The sequence below is a fragment of the Parasteatoda tepidariorum genome, chromosome 4, assembly GCF_043381705.1.
Source record: "Parasteatoda tepidariorum isolate YZ-2023 chromosome 4, CAS_Ptep_4.0, whole genome shotgun sequence".
Lineage (NCBI taxonomy): Eukaryota > Metazoa > Arthropoda > Arachnida > Araneae > Theridiidae > Parasteatoda > Parasteatoda tepidariorum.
This window is the reverse complement of record NC_092207.1, coordinates 21,804,297-21,820,543: the sequence shown is the minus strand read 5'-3', so window position 1 is coordinate 21,820,543 and position 16,247 is coordinate 21,804,297. Positions and strand designations below refer to the sequence as shown.

The 16,247-nt window shown below is 27.4% G+C and overlaps 1 protein-coding gene across 7 annotated transcripts in view; it reads left to right on the top strand.

Moving 5' to 3' along the window:
- The window catches only part of LOC107450051 (acetoacetyl-CoA synthetase), a 148,269-nt gene that overhangs the window by 75,441 nt on the left and 56,581 nt on the right, over window positions 1-16,247 (top strand). For all 7 annotated transcript variants that reach the window (XM_071179510.1, XM_071179508.1, XM_043039723.1 and 4 more), the window contains exons 2-3: window positions 10,439-10,570; window positions 12,918-13,021. In XM_071179510.1, coding sequence (XP_071035611.1) covers window positions 10,439-10,570; window positions 12,918-13,021 — 236 coding nt within the window. The remainder of the gene's footprint in view (window positions 1-10,438; window positions 10,571-12,917; window positions 13,022-16,247) is intronic.

Genomic DNA, 16,247 nt, shown 5'->3' with positions numbered 1-16,247 from the left:
TTAAGACGTTACCCCCAACAGTGATATAAGATGAAAAGAGCAGAGAGAAATTTTTTTTATACTCTTGTTGAAGAAATGATACCTATAATTTTTGTAAAACTTTAAATATCTTATACCTTTTCAGATTATGGCATAGTAAGTTTTCGAATTTTTCTGTTTCTGTTATCTTTTAATAGTAATTATTTTTGAAAATATCTTCATTGGTTGGATATTTCGTATCCTTATTCTTTATAATTTAAAAATATAAACAATTAGTACATTAAATAATAGCTAAAAGTTAAAAAGATAATTTATTCAAATTATTTCTACTTATAATCCAAGCAAACTGACTGGAAATTATAAAAAAAAACATAAATTACCAATAAGTTTTAATAATTTATTTAATGATTTGATTCTTATTGACCTTGAAAAAAGTAGTAAAATTCAAATATCAGTTAGTAATTGTCAAAAAAAGAACTAAAAACATTCAATTCTAAGAATTTCAATTGGTAGAAATTTCAAGGCTTCACTGCTGATTATCAGGCATTTTATTATAAAGTAGAAATTCTGGTTGCTCATTAAATGGCGTTAGTTTTAGCTTTATGCAATGTTGGGCGATCAATCGATATATCACGAAATATCGATATTTTTACAAATCGTGTTAACCATATTTGAAATAATATTCTTAGGAAATATTATGAATACCATGTCTTACGGTAAATATCGAGTATAAAATAATTAAAAGCAATAATATAGATGTTATTGTTAAAAACGATAATTATCAAAACCACACTTTCTTGATCATTAACATCAGTGACATTTATTAAACAAGATATTATACAATCATGAGTGTCTAGGTTTGCTTTAACGGAAAATATTATGTTATATTTTTAAAATTCTGATTAATAAAAACGTTTAAGAAAAAATTATTTTAGTTAAAATGTTAGAAGAAAAAAAAACAATGTAATAAAATAAAAATAATGTAAAGTAATGAAATACAGTTGGAAAAAAACCACCATAATGTATTGGGAAGCATCTATTGTTTTACTAAGCGTTGAACCAATAGTTCTGAGAGTGTGGTTTTACAAAACTTTCCAACTGCTCCATTCAAATTGAACAATATTGAATTATCAAGATTTGAAGCGGTACAATACGGTTTAACGAAAATCATATTAACGATATTATCATTCAGCGAGCTCTAAATTAACCATATTATCATTCAACGAGTTCTTTATTAACCATATTATCATTCAACGAGTTCCATATTAACCATATTATCATTCAACGAGTTCTTTATTAACCACATTATCATTCAACGAGTTCTATATCAACCATATTATGATTCAATGAGTTCTATATTAACCATATTATCATTTAGCGAGTTCTATATTAACCATATTATCATTCAACCAGTTTCTGATATCGATATTATCATTCAATGAGTTCTACATTAATGATATTATCATTCAATGAGTTCTACATTAACGGTATTATAATTTAACGAGTTTCTGATATCGATATTATCATACAACGAGTTCCACATTAACGTTGCTATCATTCAAAAAACGTTACATTGTAGCGATGTTATCATTCAAGGAGTTCCATATTAACGATGTTATCATTCAACAAGCTCCAAATTTTTGAATGGTCTCAATACTCCATCCTGAAAACATGGATTTTGAATCGAAATTTTCTTATGATGGCACATATATTTCTATTCTTATTCCTTTAGTATAAAATGAGAAGGATTAAAAATCCTTACATAACTGATCGGATCTACACTAAACTGGATGCATAGCTATCAATCAATCTTCAGGAAGAGTTATTTTTCATTCAGATAACATCCTGGAATGCAGACATTTAAGACGTTACCCCCAACAGTGAAGCAAAAGAATGCGGCCAACCGGCCTTTAAAATTCACAAAAGTGACCAAAATTGCTTTTGAAATCGAAGCAGAATTAACTTTGCGCTGTACTGAAACTGAAATTAGGCATCAAAGTGCGTAAAATAGTTCCTGAAAATCGAAATAGCAAAATGTAGAACAATATACTATCTGTTTTTGATTGCATAATACAATTAAATATGTATATTTTTTTCGCAAATAGAGACTAGGAAAAAACAAGTAAGTATTGAAAAACAAATAAAAATCTTAATAATACAAACGCTACGAGACGACTGTGCCACTCTCGACATTTTTGAAAAAGAGTATGGATTGGAAATCAATATACATTGTTTCATAGCTGGTTTTCTATTAATTCATGAAAAATCTTAATTTAAAATCAATAAAAAAAATGTAAAATATTTTATTACAGTAAGGAAAGTTGAAGTCGAAATAAGTTTTATTTACAAATTTCAATTAATGTTTTATTGATATATATTTAAAAAAGTTTCATTTATATTTTAGATCCTTATGAAATTTAGCTAATTCTTCGAAATAATAATACCATACCTATGTATTTTATATTTACTTAGTATAAACTTAGTAATTTATGAATAAAAAAAATAAAAAAATAATTTTTGTAATTTAACCTTTTATATATCGAGCCGAATTGGATAATACTTTTTACGGTAATAAAATGTTATAAACTAATTCAAATAAGCGTATTGTAAGTTATTTATTAACGTAAACTTGATGTTCACGTTTCTTGATGTAAAGTTTTCTTGATGTAAAGTTTTCTTGATGGCATTTGATAAAAAAAAAACAGGCGCTATTCCGTGTAATTTTCCGCTTTTAGGAAAAGGAGAAATAGAGGTTGCGATAGCTACTTGAATTAATTATATTGGCTTGATTTAAATGGATATAAAATAAAGTTATTTATTTTCATTCTCTAAAAAAGGGTTGGTTAGAACATTTTGATTTAAAAAAGTTGAAAAATTTATCTTCATTTTTAATAACTTTAAGATAAAGGTGAGAATATAGTTTAAAAAGTTAACTATATCAATAAGTGCAAAAACAATTGCATTTTAATGCAACTTAAACTAACGTTAAACTTAAAACTCTATTAGTAGTGGAAAAAATAAAGAATATAAACAACGGAAAACTTTTCTAAAAACATTCCCATTTAAAAGTAGTAAATTGATTTTAAATAATAGTGTGAAAACAATTATTTAAGATTAAGTTAATTGATAAATCGGAATTTATTCAATTGCTTTCTTTTAACCGTTTCTGAAAATTACGTATTCTTATTTCAAAACTTATCCAAATTTAAAAAAAATACTCAAAAATTACCTTTACATTCGAACTATTCTGTGTATTGAGAATTGTTTAGAACAAATTCAGATTTGCCTTAATAATTCAAAATAGCACCCATTGGACAAAACATTTTGATTCCTGTCCTAAATTTTTACTAGCGTACAATAACAATTAATATATTAATGGCGAACATGATTTAAAACTTGTTATCAGATATAAGTTGGAAGGTTGTTACTTTTGAAGTTGGAGAGGGGGGAAAGTGGAGAGATGTTTAAGTTTATTACTTTTTAAAAATCAAATGGAAAATATGCACTTTATTATTCAGAAATTCCTAGTTTTTGGAACAAACGACTTAGGTTCAAATTCCAGTTATAACTGTGAGATTATTTTCTTTTTTAATTAGCAAATTCTCAATCTAAAATAAACATATTCATTATTTTCCTGCAAAGCAGGATTTAATGTGTTTATTCCCTGCTTCAAACTAACAGAATTCATTATACGTCGAATTTTAAATCGCAATTTAAAATAAGATTTATGATATTCAATATGATAAAAAAGGAATTTCGCTGGAAAATTTTACTCAATTATTAAAGGAAATACTTTATTAATTCAGTTGTTTTTTTCGAAGGAAAAAAGTAAGCAGCAGATTTACCCTTTTAGTACTCAACTTACGCTGAAAAATTGCGCAAAGCCATTGTTAACCTTAGGACAAAATATTTGTGTTCCACTTTGTTTTCACGACATCATCGCGAATGATCATCAAGTATTTATGATTTAAAAGTTCTGGGTGTCATCTCTGAGTTTGAACGAGAGCAATTACTAAGCTACTTGCCTCTACCCTACTTTACTTTCCCCTCCTTTTTCTTCCGCTTTTCTAAATACGATATGGCAACAAGTTTGAGACAAGAGAAAGTAATTGTTCCAAATCGTTTGCTTTCTTCTTTTCTGCTTCTCTGGGTGGAAATTTTATGGGTATACTGTGCTTTAAAAGAAGGATTTTATTCTCCTTATAACTGCTATGCTTCTGTCACGCCAGATTAAATTTAACTGTTTGTTTGGACTTTAAACTTTTCAGTAAATGTGAAGAGGCTCTAAAGTATCACAAATAAATAGACACCAGAACAACATTTTGTTGAAAACGATTCCATTTCCAGTAATTTTCCACGAAAATACATATCTCTGAATTTTATTAATATTTTTTTTTAAAATCAATATTTTACTTATGCATCTAGTAAATACCTACACACAGCAGTTTTTTTTATAATTGTATTTTTAGATTTTCTCCCTTACTCTTCTTCATAATTAAATCATTAGAAATAGAAAAAAAATATTAAAAAAATAAACGATATTTTTTTTTTAATTACAAACAGAATATTATAATAATTCTTTCTTTGAAATTTGCATTTCAAATAGTTAAGGCAATATATTTCAAGGATTTTTTTTTCTTCGCGTAGAAATATTGCTTTTTAGAAAATAATGAGTTGCAAGTTTACCCTGATTATTTTTTAATTTGTTAAGTTCTGATGCATTGTGAGATTGTAATAGTTCGAATTACTATTGTTAACTTCATCTAGCTCTGATCAGTGACCCCTATAATGATAAATAAGGGGCAAAAATGTAATCTGAGCAAAATCCCTGATTTTTTTGAAAAAAATAAAACGCAAATTTAATTTTTTGAAAACCTTCTCTCCATTTCGGATGCTTTTAGACTTTTTTCTATCATTTTAAAGATCAGCATATTGATGGGGAAAAAATCTCACTTTATGTCGCGTTATTTTAAACAGCTGTTTAATAATATTTTAAATATATAAATTAGCTGCTCGTTTATGAAAACTGTCAAGTCTTTTTGAACAAGATGGCAAATATGATGTTCTAATAAAGCATTTCATTAATTTTAAAGTGTATAGTATAAATAGGAGCTTTTTCTTTTTTTTTCACAAAGGAGCTTTTAACAAATCCTTAGCCTTTCTAATTTTTGTTCTCTTTAACTATCTTATGAATTTAATCTTCAATCAAACTCATTAATATAGTTCATTGAATTATTTATTTCATCTTAAATAATGGAAGCGAGGAATATTAATTTCAATGATCTTGCAATAAAAACAGCTTAAATAATGTATATTTTTTAAACGTTTATAAATTTATAAAGTATTTAAATAGTTGCTAAAAGTTTCGTTAATAATAATCGTAAATGAAAGATAAACCATCTCTTATTATTAGTGAAGTAATGCTTGAAATAACAGAATATTTTGCTAAAAATAATCTTTATTATTTAGAATCTTAAACATTTATAGAAATATTTAAAAAATTTCAAGAAAATGATAAAAGTAGACATATTTCAGTGTTCAATCTTCCACGTTTTCACTTAATAGCGCGCAATTAACATACAGATTGGAATATTCGTTTGCTAACTTTAAATAAAGTTTTCCATTTACAACGTAATCTTGGAGATTTTCAGGAGACACTATAAGCAGTGTCTAGAGGAAATATTCCATTTTCCCCCTTAACTTATTATACTTTTCTGTTATTGTTTTATATTCAATAGTCTATAGTATTATAGTTTTAGGGTTAGTTAATTTATAGTAAAAGGTATTAGGTAAGTTTATGGTTATATAAACTTACCTAAAACTATAAACTTACGTATTATAGTTTTATACTTATTATAATTTTCTTTAGCAAACTATAGTTTTCGATTAACTATATTTTCTAACAATGTTTCGTGGAATACTGCAAACAGTATCTCGGGGGCTCGATAAATCTTTCAATTCCCCCCCGACTTATTAAAAAATGTGACAGCCTATACAATCAATACAATTTCGTTGAAAGTTAAGCATTAATTGAATGTTAAGTCCTGGCTGGCATTTTTTTGTTCAAATGCTTTCATTTTTATTAAAAAAATGTTCTAATTCCAATGAGTAATTAAAACTGCTTAGTGATATACAAACGTTTAAATGCTTTATTAAATAGGATAAAAAATTTTAACATTTAATGAGCGTGAGGTTTTCAAAGAAATCAAGAAGAAGCTTTATGCTACATGGTAAATTGCTCAAAACTTTCTATCAACTCTTGAATTTTAAATAATATTTGAATAGTAGAATGCAAATAATATGCAGTATTGTATAAAAAAGTTTTCATATTGCATAGTATCTGTTATTATTGTTACTCTAAAATAGAGCAGGTTCTTTTTTCCCAGAGAAAAACTATAAGAGGTGTTTTTCCTTAAAAAAAAATATTTTAAAAAACCTCTGCCTACGTAGGGAAAGTTTCAGTCTCAAGATTTTCTGCCACCATTAAACCGGTACAAAAACGAGTATTCGAAAATTCAATTGGCATTAACCAGCGTTTCAAGGGTATTCGGATAGAACTTAATAATAAAAAATAATTTTATAAATGCCTTGAGTTAATTTAGTAATTCTATCGATATTTAATTCTTTTAATTGATCACTAATTAATATGGAAATTAGATTCAGCTCATATTTCTTTTTTACTTATTTATTTTAAGTGGTTATGCGACAAAAATCGTTGAATTATAATAGCATTATCGACTGATGGTATATTATCCGTAAATGCTACAGTAATTGTTCATTGCTTCGAGATCGATTAGTTGATAATGTTTTATTTAATAAATATGATGGGTCGTTTAAACTAGGGTGAGTAGTAGCTTCAGACAGCTTCAGTCTTACATATTTAAAAATATTTAGCTTGACTGATAATTATAAGATACAACACTAGCATACAACACAAGTTGTTCCATAATGATGCATATTAGGTATTAAAAGGTGTGATAATAATAAGATACAACACAAGTACACAACACAAGTTATTCCCTAATGATGCATATTAGGTATAAAAAGATGTGATAATAATAAGATACAACACAAGTATACAACACAAGTTGTTCCCTAATGATGCATGTTATGTATAAAAAGGTATGATAATAATAAGATACAGCACAAGTATACAACACAAGTTGTTCCCTAATGATGCATATTAGGTATAAAAAGATGTGATAATAATAAGATACAGCACAAGTATACAACACAAGTTGTTCCCTAATGATGCATATTAGGTATAAAAAGTATGCTTATTAGGAGTCGGAACAAAAGCAAATAAAATTCTAAGAAATAAAAAGCTCTATTGAAATTTTACTTTATTTATAAACGTTTTTCAACAGCCGACCTAGTTTTTAATTCCCGACGACTAATGTGTAACTCCAGTTGTTTTGTGACTTTAAACCCAATCCAGAAAAAGAAAGAAATCCTGGATCAAGTATTGGGAGAAATTGGCCTTCTTGGAGGACTTTTTGATGGAACTAACCCGCATTTGCGTTACATGGAGAAGAAAACCACGAAAGCATACCATGGTTAGCTTGAAGGCAAGGAGACTTTAACCCATGATCCGTTTACCACTGAGAATATTTTACGCCAGCCCAGTGACTGGTCCAGTTCGGGTACGGAATTCGTATCGACCAGCCATTGCTGGGATTCGAACCCAGATCGCCTCATTGGGAGGAGAGAGCTTTATCCCTAGATCTCTATCTATCGAAATTCGCCTAATCACCAATGATAAATATGGGATGAATAACACCAAAGACATTTATCGCTTTTGACAAAGATTCTAAAAATATGTATTGACACCATGTATAAATAAAATGTTTTCAATGAAAAACAATCTTCACTTCCTAATTTCATATTTGTGAAAGTTAGCAGAAAGTTCATTTCCTGTAATACTAATTTTTAAGAATGCTGCAATACTGCATAACGTTTTGACTGCACAATATTTATACGCTCCGAGAAAAAAAAAGTGCGGTCATTACTGCCGGAATACGGTAAAAATAGCCGTATTTTTGGTTTTATGGGAGCATTAAAAAGCTCAGTAATTTTTACCGAACTGCGTGAGTAATGATTAAGGTAAAATTAACAATAAAACATGTGAAAAAAATTCCGAAATGTGATAAAATTTAAAATTGGTTTGCTTTACAGTTATGTAATTTTTACCAACTGTGTGGTAATAAAAACTATAATTTTGAAAACCAGAAATTTCGGTGTACAGTTATCATACATGAACGGAAAAATTGCTAGCTGAATGTTTCAAATAGCGTATAATTTCTGTTTTACTGAACAAAATTATTTTATTTTTTTAACATAAAATGTTATCACAAAACAGCAAGTTAATTTTATCAGAATTATTTTTCGTCGCGTGAATAGTAAAGAAGTGTGCGAAAAAATTTGTAATCATTAAAAAATATTACTTTTAAGACTGATATTCTTTTTTATAAAAATACTATTTTGGTTAGGAAAAATTTAATTGCTCGAAGATATTCCGAATATATGAAAATTTTATTTCATTTTACAATTATTTAAAAATAATAAATAAAAGTCCAACAACAGCCCCAAATAAAGCCCAACACTTCCCGGAACAGTTAAAAAAATCACGACCATATATTTATTCACAACACAAGCGATTTCAAAAACATGAAAGAAACATGAACGATTTGTAATATTACTGAAAAGTTTTTGTAATCTATTAATCTGACTGCTTAAATATATCCTTTTTTTTTTTAAAAAAAAAAAAAAAAAAAAAAAAAACTAATTAGAGATATTGAAATGTAGAACATGGTTTTTGTGATAAAATGATTTTGTAAGTTACATTTTTCTTACTTATCAGAAACGGTTCACTAATTTTAACGAAATAAAGAAAGATAAATACATTTTTTTTAAGAAGAAAGTATTTACTTTCGTTAATATTCAGCAAATGTACGAACTTTCTTCCCAGATACATATCTATAATATGCTTAAATGACGATGAAATATTGCTGAAACACCAACTAAAAATGGCGGACGTCAAATAGATTAAAAATATATCATGAGTTTTATCTAGTGATAAAACTAGGTAATAATTTATTATTTAAAGTAACGTCAAGTAAAATTATTGATTTAGTTATGTAAAATAAATACATAATTCAATATAGTTCTTACAAATTGTTTTGTATAATTGCATTTCTATTTATGATTAATCAAAAAATACTAATTTCTTCAATAATTAACATTATTTTTTAATATCTGCTTTCGTATTGAAATTATTGCTACTATCTTTTATACCCCATCTAAATTGAATTATTATTATTAACAAAGGTAAAGTAAAAAATTTTATAATTCCAATAAAACCTACGTTCAAATGTTAATTATTAAAATTATTATTATTAAATTAAATTGCATTTATTTATTTTTTTATGAATCTTTCATAACTATAGTTATGTAAGTCAATAATTTTAAAATTTTTAACTTAAGGAAAAAATAATTTAATTAAATGAGTTATTTTAGTTACTTAAATAAGTTAAATGACGTAAGTTTGAACCAATTGAGTATTTATTTCTTGTATATAGTGATTTGAAAATTTCATTTAGGAATTGACGTTTTTTTAAATCGACACATATAGCAAACATAAATTCTTCCTTTTATAAAACTCAGTTACTTTTATCATGTTGTTTTTGAAAATCTTATTTTTGGAGATATATTTATTTTTTATTTAGTTAGTTTTTTTAGTTCTAGTAAATTATTCGAAAAAACTTCATTGTTGTCTAAAAATAAGTGAAGGGAATTGAAGCAAATTTTAAAATTCCATAATTTTACGAATTCCTCACCAAAATAAGAAAATTGCTGCTATGAGTGTAGTTTTGAAAGTCTAAATAATGAAAAAAATTGTAAAAAGATAAAATTGAAAAGAACAAACAAATATAAAAAAATATTAATTTGATAAAATTGAAAAAACAAATAAAAAAGTCGAAATTAAAAAAAATTGTTTTAGGTAAATATGAACAAAGTATTAAAATTTTCAAATAATGACCCTTTTCCTAAAAATCATAATCACAAACTGTCGAAATTATTCTAATATGCTGTTATTCTAGCAAATCGTTATTTTGTCGATAATCAAGCTTATCGTTATTCTTTCGACATTCTGGCTTTCGTTATTCTTTCGATATTCTAGTATGTCATTATTCGATGACATTCTAGTATGTCGTTACTCTGTCGAATTTCTAATATATTGCTATTTTGACGGCATTTGTTTGCGCATTATTTTGATGTTAGTTCCACATTTTGCTAATTCGTTTCAATATTTCACAAGGAAACTTATTTTAGTTCTTTACAACTTCATTAAATTCTAAAAACTTGTATTTAAGGAAACATTGTCTCAACATCTAGAGACAACAGTTATTTAATTATATTTTTAAAAAAATAATGACAACTTTGTTTTGTCTCTTTTCAGAGCCTCGAAAAAGGAAAGGATTGGTTGATATAATTGCTGAAAATACCAAATGTGTATGGAACAAAAAAGTAGAACACACTGAAATCGAACGATTTAAATCCATTGTCAATAAGAAATATAAACTCAATCTCAGTAAGTATATAGCTTTTTTTCTTGTAGTTACACTAATAGTTAGTCTTTTATGTGCGCAATTAGAATAATCACTAAGGAATTGTTATTACAGTACATAAGTTCTAGTTTTTTTTCCCAATATAAGTTTGTTAAATAAAGCATTACTTTTCATGCTCAACTTTGAACATGATCATTTTACTTCATCAGTTATTTTATTTCATTTCATTTAACACATTATTCGTTTTTAAAACTTAATTAAGGATAAAGTTTCACTGAGATAAATTCTGTAGCCGTAAGTGTGATTATTTTGCTCTTAATAAATACTACTTTTTTCTCAATTTTAATGCTAAGTATTAAATTGATAAAAAATTAGAAGTAATTGTCTACTACATATTTCTTTTTTCGCTTGGGTTCTTTCGAATAAAATAATCAATAGATTCCTTTTTCGTATTATCTTAATATCAAATACAAATACATAATTTTTTATTTCATCGAACATCAGTATTATTTTTTGTTTATATGAAAGTTATTTTAAGTTAAAATTAAACTTCCTCCTAAGCGTTTATTCATTAACGTTTTTAATTATTTATTATTTATTATTATTATATTTTGTTTATTTTATTATTAATTCTTTTTTTTTCTTCAAAATTCAAATCATTTTTACGATGTTCTGATAATTTCAAGTGATTAGCTAATTTTTAATTTACTATGCTCATTGGAATTTAAACAAAAATATTGTTCTTATCACGTTTAAATATTCTGAAGTTGCCTTATTTGTAGTACGCTTGTTCAATTATTTAAATTCACAAGACGATTAAAATTATTTTAGAAGTTTTATAAGTGTGATAATCAAGCAAAGCTCAGATCAAGCTTTTTCAGTTCTAGCTTGAAAGTTCAGCGATAAATCAGAAACAATTCAATCACACTTTGCTTTATTTGCTTATAAACTTCGCAAAACGTATGGACTGCATTGTATAAGCTTCATTATTATGCAAGGCATTACGTAACGCTCACTCCGTAATAACATAAACAATAAATGAATCAAACGAAATCCTACCGAGGACTGAAAACATCGAAACCTTTTTTTTTTGTCCAATGAAGCCTGGGAATATTTTCTAATAACCTCCTTCCAATTCCTCTTTGTTTTTACTTGCAATTAAACACGCTTTTATGTTTTGAGTCTCTTTTATATCAGTAGTTATTTGTTAGATCTCGATGATGTTTTTATTTATTCTTATGTTGAATCTAAATTTGGGACCCCTCATCTGCATTCTTTTTCATGTTTGGCAAGGATTCAAAGAATATATAATAAGGGTGATCATTACCAAATATCCCGTAAAAGATCATACTTCGGAACTAGAAAGATTATATGTCATGCTCTAAAGCATAGAAGTGATCCAAAATTCATAGGGAAAATCAATGGCGCTTTAATCTACTCTCGACTAATGTTCATTTAAATTGTAAAATTGTAACTGATGTGAACTTAATGATGCGAAAATCCATTGCATTTTTGCACTAATTACGTCACTTTCACACATTTAAATTCAAAAAAGTTCCAGAAATGCCAAAAGGGAGGCTAATAATTGATAAATGGTTAAGAAGTTATCTAATTGGTTTATATAAAAACTATATTACACATCAGTTAGTTGTTGTTGTTGACGTATGCGAGAGGGGGTGCGATTGCTCTTGTTTTTCCAGTGGCGCCATCTATGTACAAGAATCCGACTTCTGCCGCACCGTACGTCACACCCGTTTATAGGACGGACCCACTCCTACATCCATTCAATCATCCATAGATCGTAATTTTGATCTGATTCAGAGAACGATCGATCTCCAATCCAGTACCCCCAGAATTTTTGATAAAGAGGTATTGATTGATTTGTTATGGGAACATGGAGGACTTTTGCGACTCGACAGATTTAACGTACATCAGTCACTTTACTACACGGGGAGTCTTTGGCCGGCGGGGTTCAAACCCACGAACTCTCGGACATGGGCCCAGCGCCCTGCCGACCAGGCTATCCCGGCCTCACATCAGTTAGTTGGTCAGAATAACTTCATGTTCTTAATAAGCCGTACTCTAATAGATTTTACTCACCAGTTTGTTGGTTAGAACGTATAACTTCTTGTTTTCAATAAGCCGTACTCTAATTGATCTCACCCGACAGTTCGTTTGGTCAGAACTCATTTCGTGCTCTCAATAAGCCGAACTCTAATCGATTATACGCATCAGTTCGTTGCTCCGTACTTACTGGTCACATAAAAAAAATGCAGTAATGCCTGTAAAAAGAGTTACGTTTCAAAAAATAGTGCTAATTTAATTTTTTAAAATAAAATACTAGAAACTCCATTGGACTAATTTTTTTAGGAAATTATTGGGATCTTCACAAATGGTCTGTAAAGCATTATGATCGATTCTGGGAAGAGATTTGGCTATTCTACGGTGTCATCTCTTCAAAGCCGTACACGGAGGTAAGTCTTATTGATTTTCACTCTATCCACGATTATTGTACGTCATTTTTCTGCTGTTGATGTGAGGAAAAATATTGAACAATATTGCTCACAAGATATCGTTGCATAACTCACTCGGAACAAAATATTGCTCACAAGATATCGTTACATAACTCACTCGAACAAAATATTGCTCACAAGATATCGTTACATAATTCACTCGGAACAAAATATTGCTCACAAGATATCGTTACATAACTCACGCGGAACAAAATATACCTATAAATATTTTTAATATTTCAAACACGCCTCGTAGTTCCTATTAAATTCACAAAAATGATTTCATGCTGTTATTTTAGAAATATATTTTGGTTAGATATGAAACATTTCTAGGATGTTGTCTTTGAAATATTTAAATTTATATTGAAATATTAAAAAGAATAACGACAATTTTAAAAATAGCTACCAGCCTAATTTTGAATTCTCACGTTTATTAACAGGTCAGTACATATATAGTTTTCTTTAGAATGTAGATATTATTTTTAAAAATGATTTAAATGGCGGCATTCTCTAAATCCTACACTGTTTCGAATAATTTATTAATAATTCAAAACTGATATCAGTTATTTAAACATAAATGAAAGCCATTAAAAATTCATGGTGAACTTGCGATTTTTATTTTATCAATTTCTACTGGTTAAGAAAGAAGGCTTGAACTTACTTTGAGTGTAAATTGAAACAATAGCATTAAAAAACTGGGGAATGTCTAAACTAGATAGCATTTTTCACCGGATCAAGGTATAATTATTATTTCAACAACATTCATTGACGTTCACTTAATCAGTTTGATATTGAACCATTACTTACGACACCGATTCCAGCAAGGCTAAAACAAGGAAACAATTTGTCAAGATGGAAGAATTATTCAAATGAGAGGAAATCATTTGAACCGGAATAAAATTCAATGCATATCACAATGTGTTTAATTTACGGTATGTTTAAATTCTTATTCAAATGGGTTGGCTCAATTATTTACAAATAATTTTAAACATTTTCAGCAGTGCAATTAAAATGCAAAACTAATGAGATAAAAAGTAAAATTTACTATCTCTATCTTATTTCGTACTGAGGAAAAAAGTATGGTGAAAGCTACTTCAATATGGCCAAACTTATCGTGTTTCTGGCTCTATTGGAGTACTAGGAAGCTCGGTAACTTTTACTTATGCACTTTGGTAATGATTTTGATGAAATAAACATATTATTTTATAATGTGTGTTAACAATTTTAAAGATGTGGTGAAATTTGGCACTTTTATAACGATACCTTAGAGTATGGCATTAAATCCTTTTATTCGGTTAAGTTTCTTTTAAGTTTTGTATTTTTTACTTAATGTGTGGTAATAAGAACTACAATTTTGAAAACCAGAATTTCTGGTAATCCGTTATCATATAAACGGAAAAATTACCAAATGGTTTGAAAACTGTAGTTTTTTGGTTTAGTTAACCAGTATTATAATTTGTTTTGTTTTTATTTTTACTTTTTTTTTACCATAAATGTCATTATCAATCAGTACAATTATTTAACCAGAATTTTTTTCTTTTATGAATAGTTTAAAAATTTTATGAATTGTTTAAAAAATTGTCTGCTTCGTTATTGCTTATCACTATTAAAAAAAATTGCGCAAGAATTACTTACAGACAATCTTAACTATATCTCACATAAAAAAGCCACTGATGAATGTAAAGATTATCCTTAATGAATATAAAGATTAGACCGATTAAAATAATTACACACGCATTTCATAGTCTGAACTCCTATTGCACATTAATTGAAAATTAGGAGAAAGTTGTTTTTTCTTCTTTCTTTATCTTTTTAAAAATATCCTTGAATTTCCAATTAAGATATAGTACTGATTAAATATGAATATTAAATTATTCATGAGAACGAATAATTTTAAATTTATAAGGACTGCATAGTTAAATTATTTAAATTGAATAAAACAAGCTCACATTTAAACTATTTTATATAACAAGCTGTAGTATTACTCGTAATAAACACATCATAACTAAAACTTTATAGATTCGTTTTATGATTTAAACTCATTAAGATTCATTAGAATTTTGTGATATGAGTTGGTTACCAGTTTCAAGTTTTTTTTTTGTCGATTTGTAATCCAAACACTTCTCTGAGTTATTTTATCTAGAGGTTGTTTTGAGAACTTAACTCGCCAAAAAGAAGGAGAAAAAAAAACCTTTCACGTGTAGAAAAAGACATCATATGTTTAGTATTCAGCTGATGTTCTCAAATTATAAAAAAAAGTATTTAGGACTTGAGAAAATTTAAAAACTGCAGCATTTATTGTTCCGTTTTTTTTATTTAAATTTTCAGGTTTAAGAATTATATAATCTTATAAAGTTTAATGATACTCGGTCACCTTCAAAAACGTGGCGTATAAATGCATCGTAAAAAATTTTGGTGTATGGTTGCAACCAATTATGGCGTTGAGGTAAACCAAGGACGTTTTTAAATACAGAACTGCAGTTATCGCGTAAAAACTTATATAAAATTGACAAAATAACAAATACTTGAAAAAATTAGTTTCAAATGTATTACTAAAAATGCACTTGTATTACTAAAAACGAAATGTTTTTCTAATGAAGCTTTAAATTTATACGAATGCCAGCAAATAAAAAACATAAGTACACGCACTGCAAAAAATGTTTGTTTATCTCAACACCAAATATGGTAGCAACTATACACCAAAATTTATTGCAGAGTTAACAATATCATTTTTTTAAGTTCTAAATGTTTGTTATTATTTTCCTGCTACGAATTTATTATTTATATTTGTATTTAGTTTAAACGCTTTTAATTGATATTATATCTGTTAAAATTATTTCAATTGCAGCTATTTCTTTAAAATACATTTAATGTAACAGCTTAGATCTATGTCGAAAACGGTTACATTAAATGTGTAAATGTCTAGACCAACCATGAATTAATTTTCAAGAATACTAATACATAGTCACATTTCAATGTCTAAAATACATGTTGAAATTACTAAAAAACGTAGAAGAGCAGCAAAAAACTGTAGACTCTTAACAGAACTAAAAAGACTGACTTGTGCGCATGCTTGGGCAGTTGATCTCCCAGTATTATAAACGATCATTATTTATAATTGCAAGTTTAATCGTAAATATGGTTAATATTGAAGTACGATTACTAGTAGCGAAGATTTATGATTACA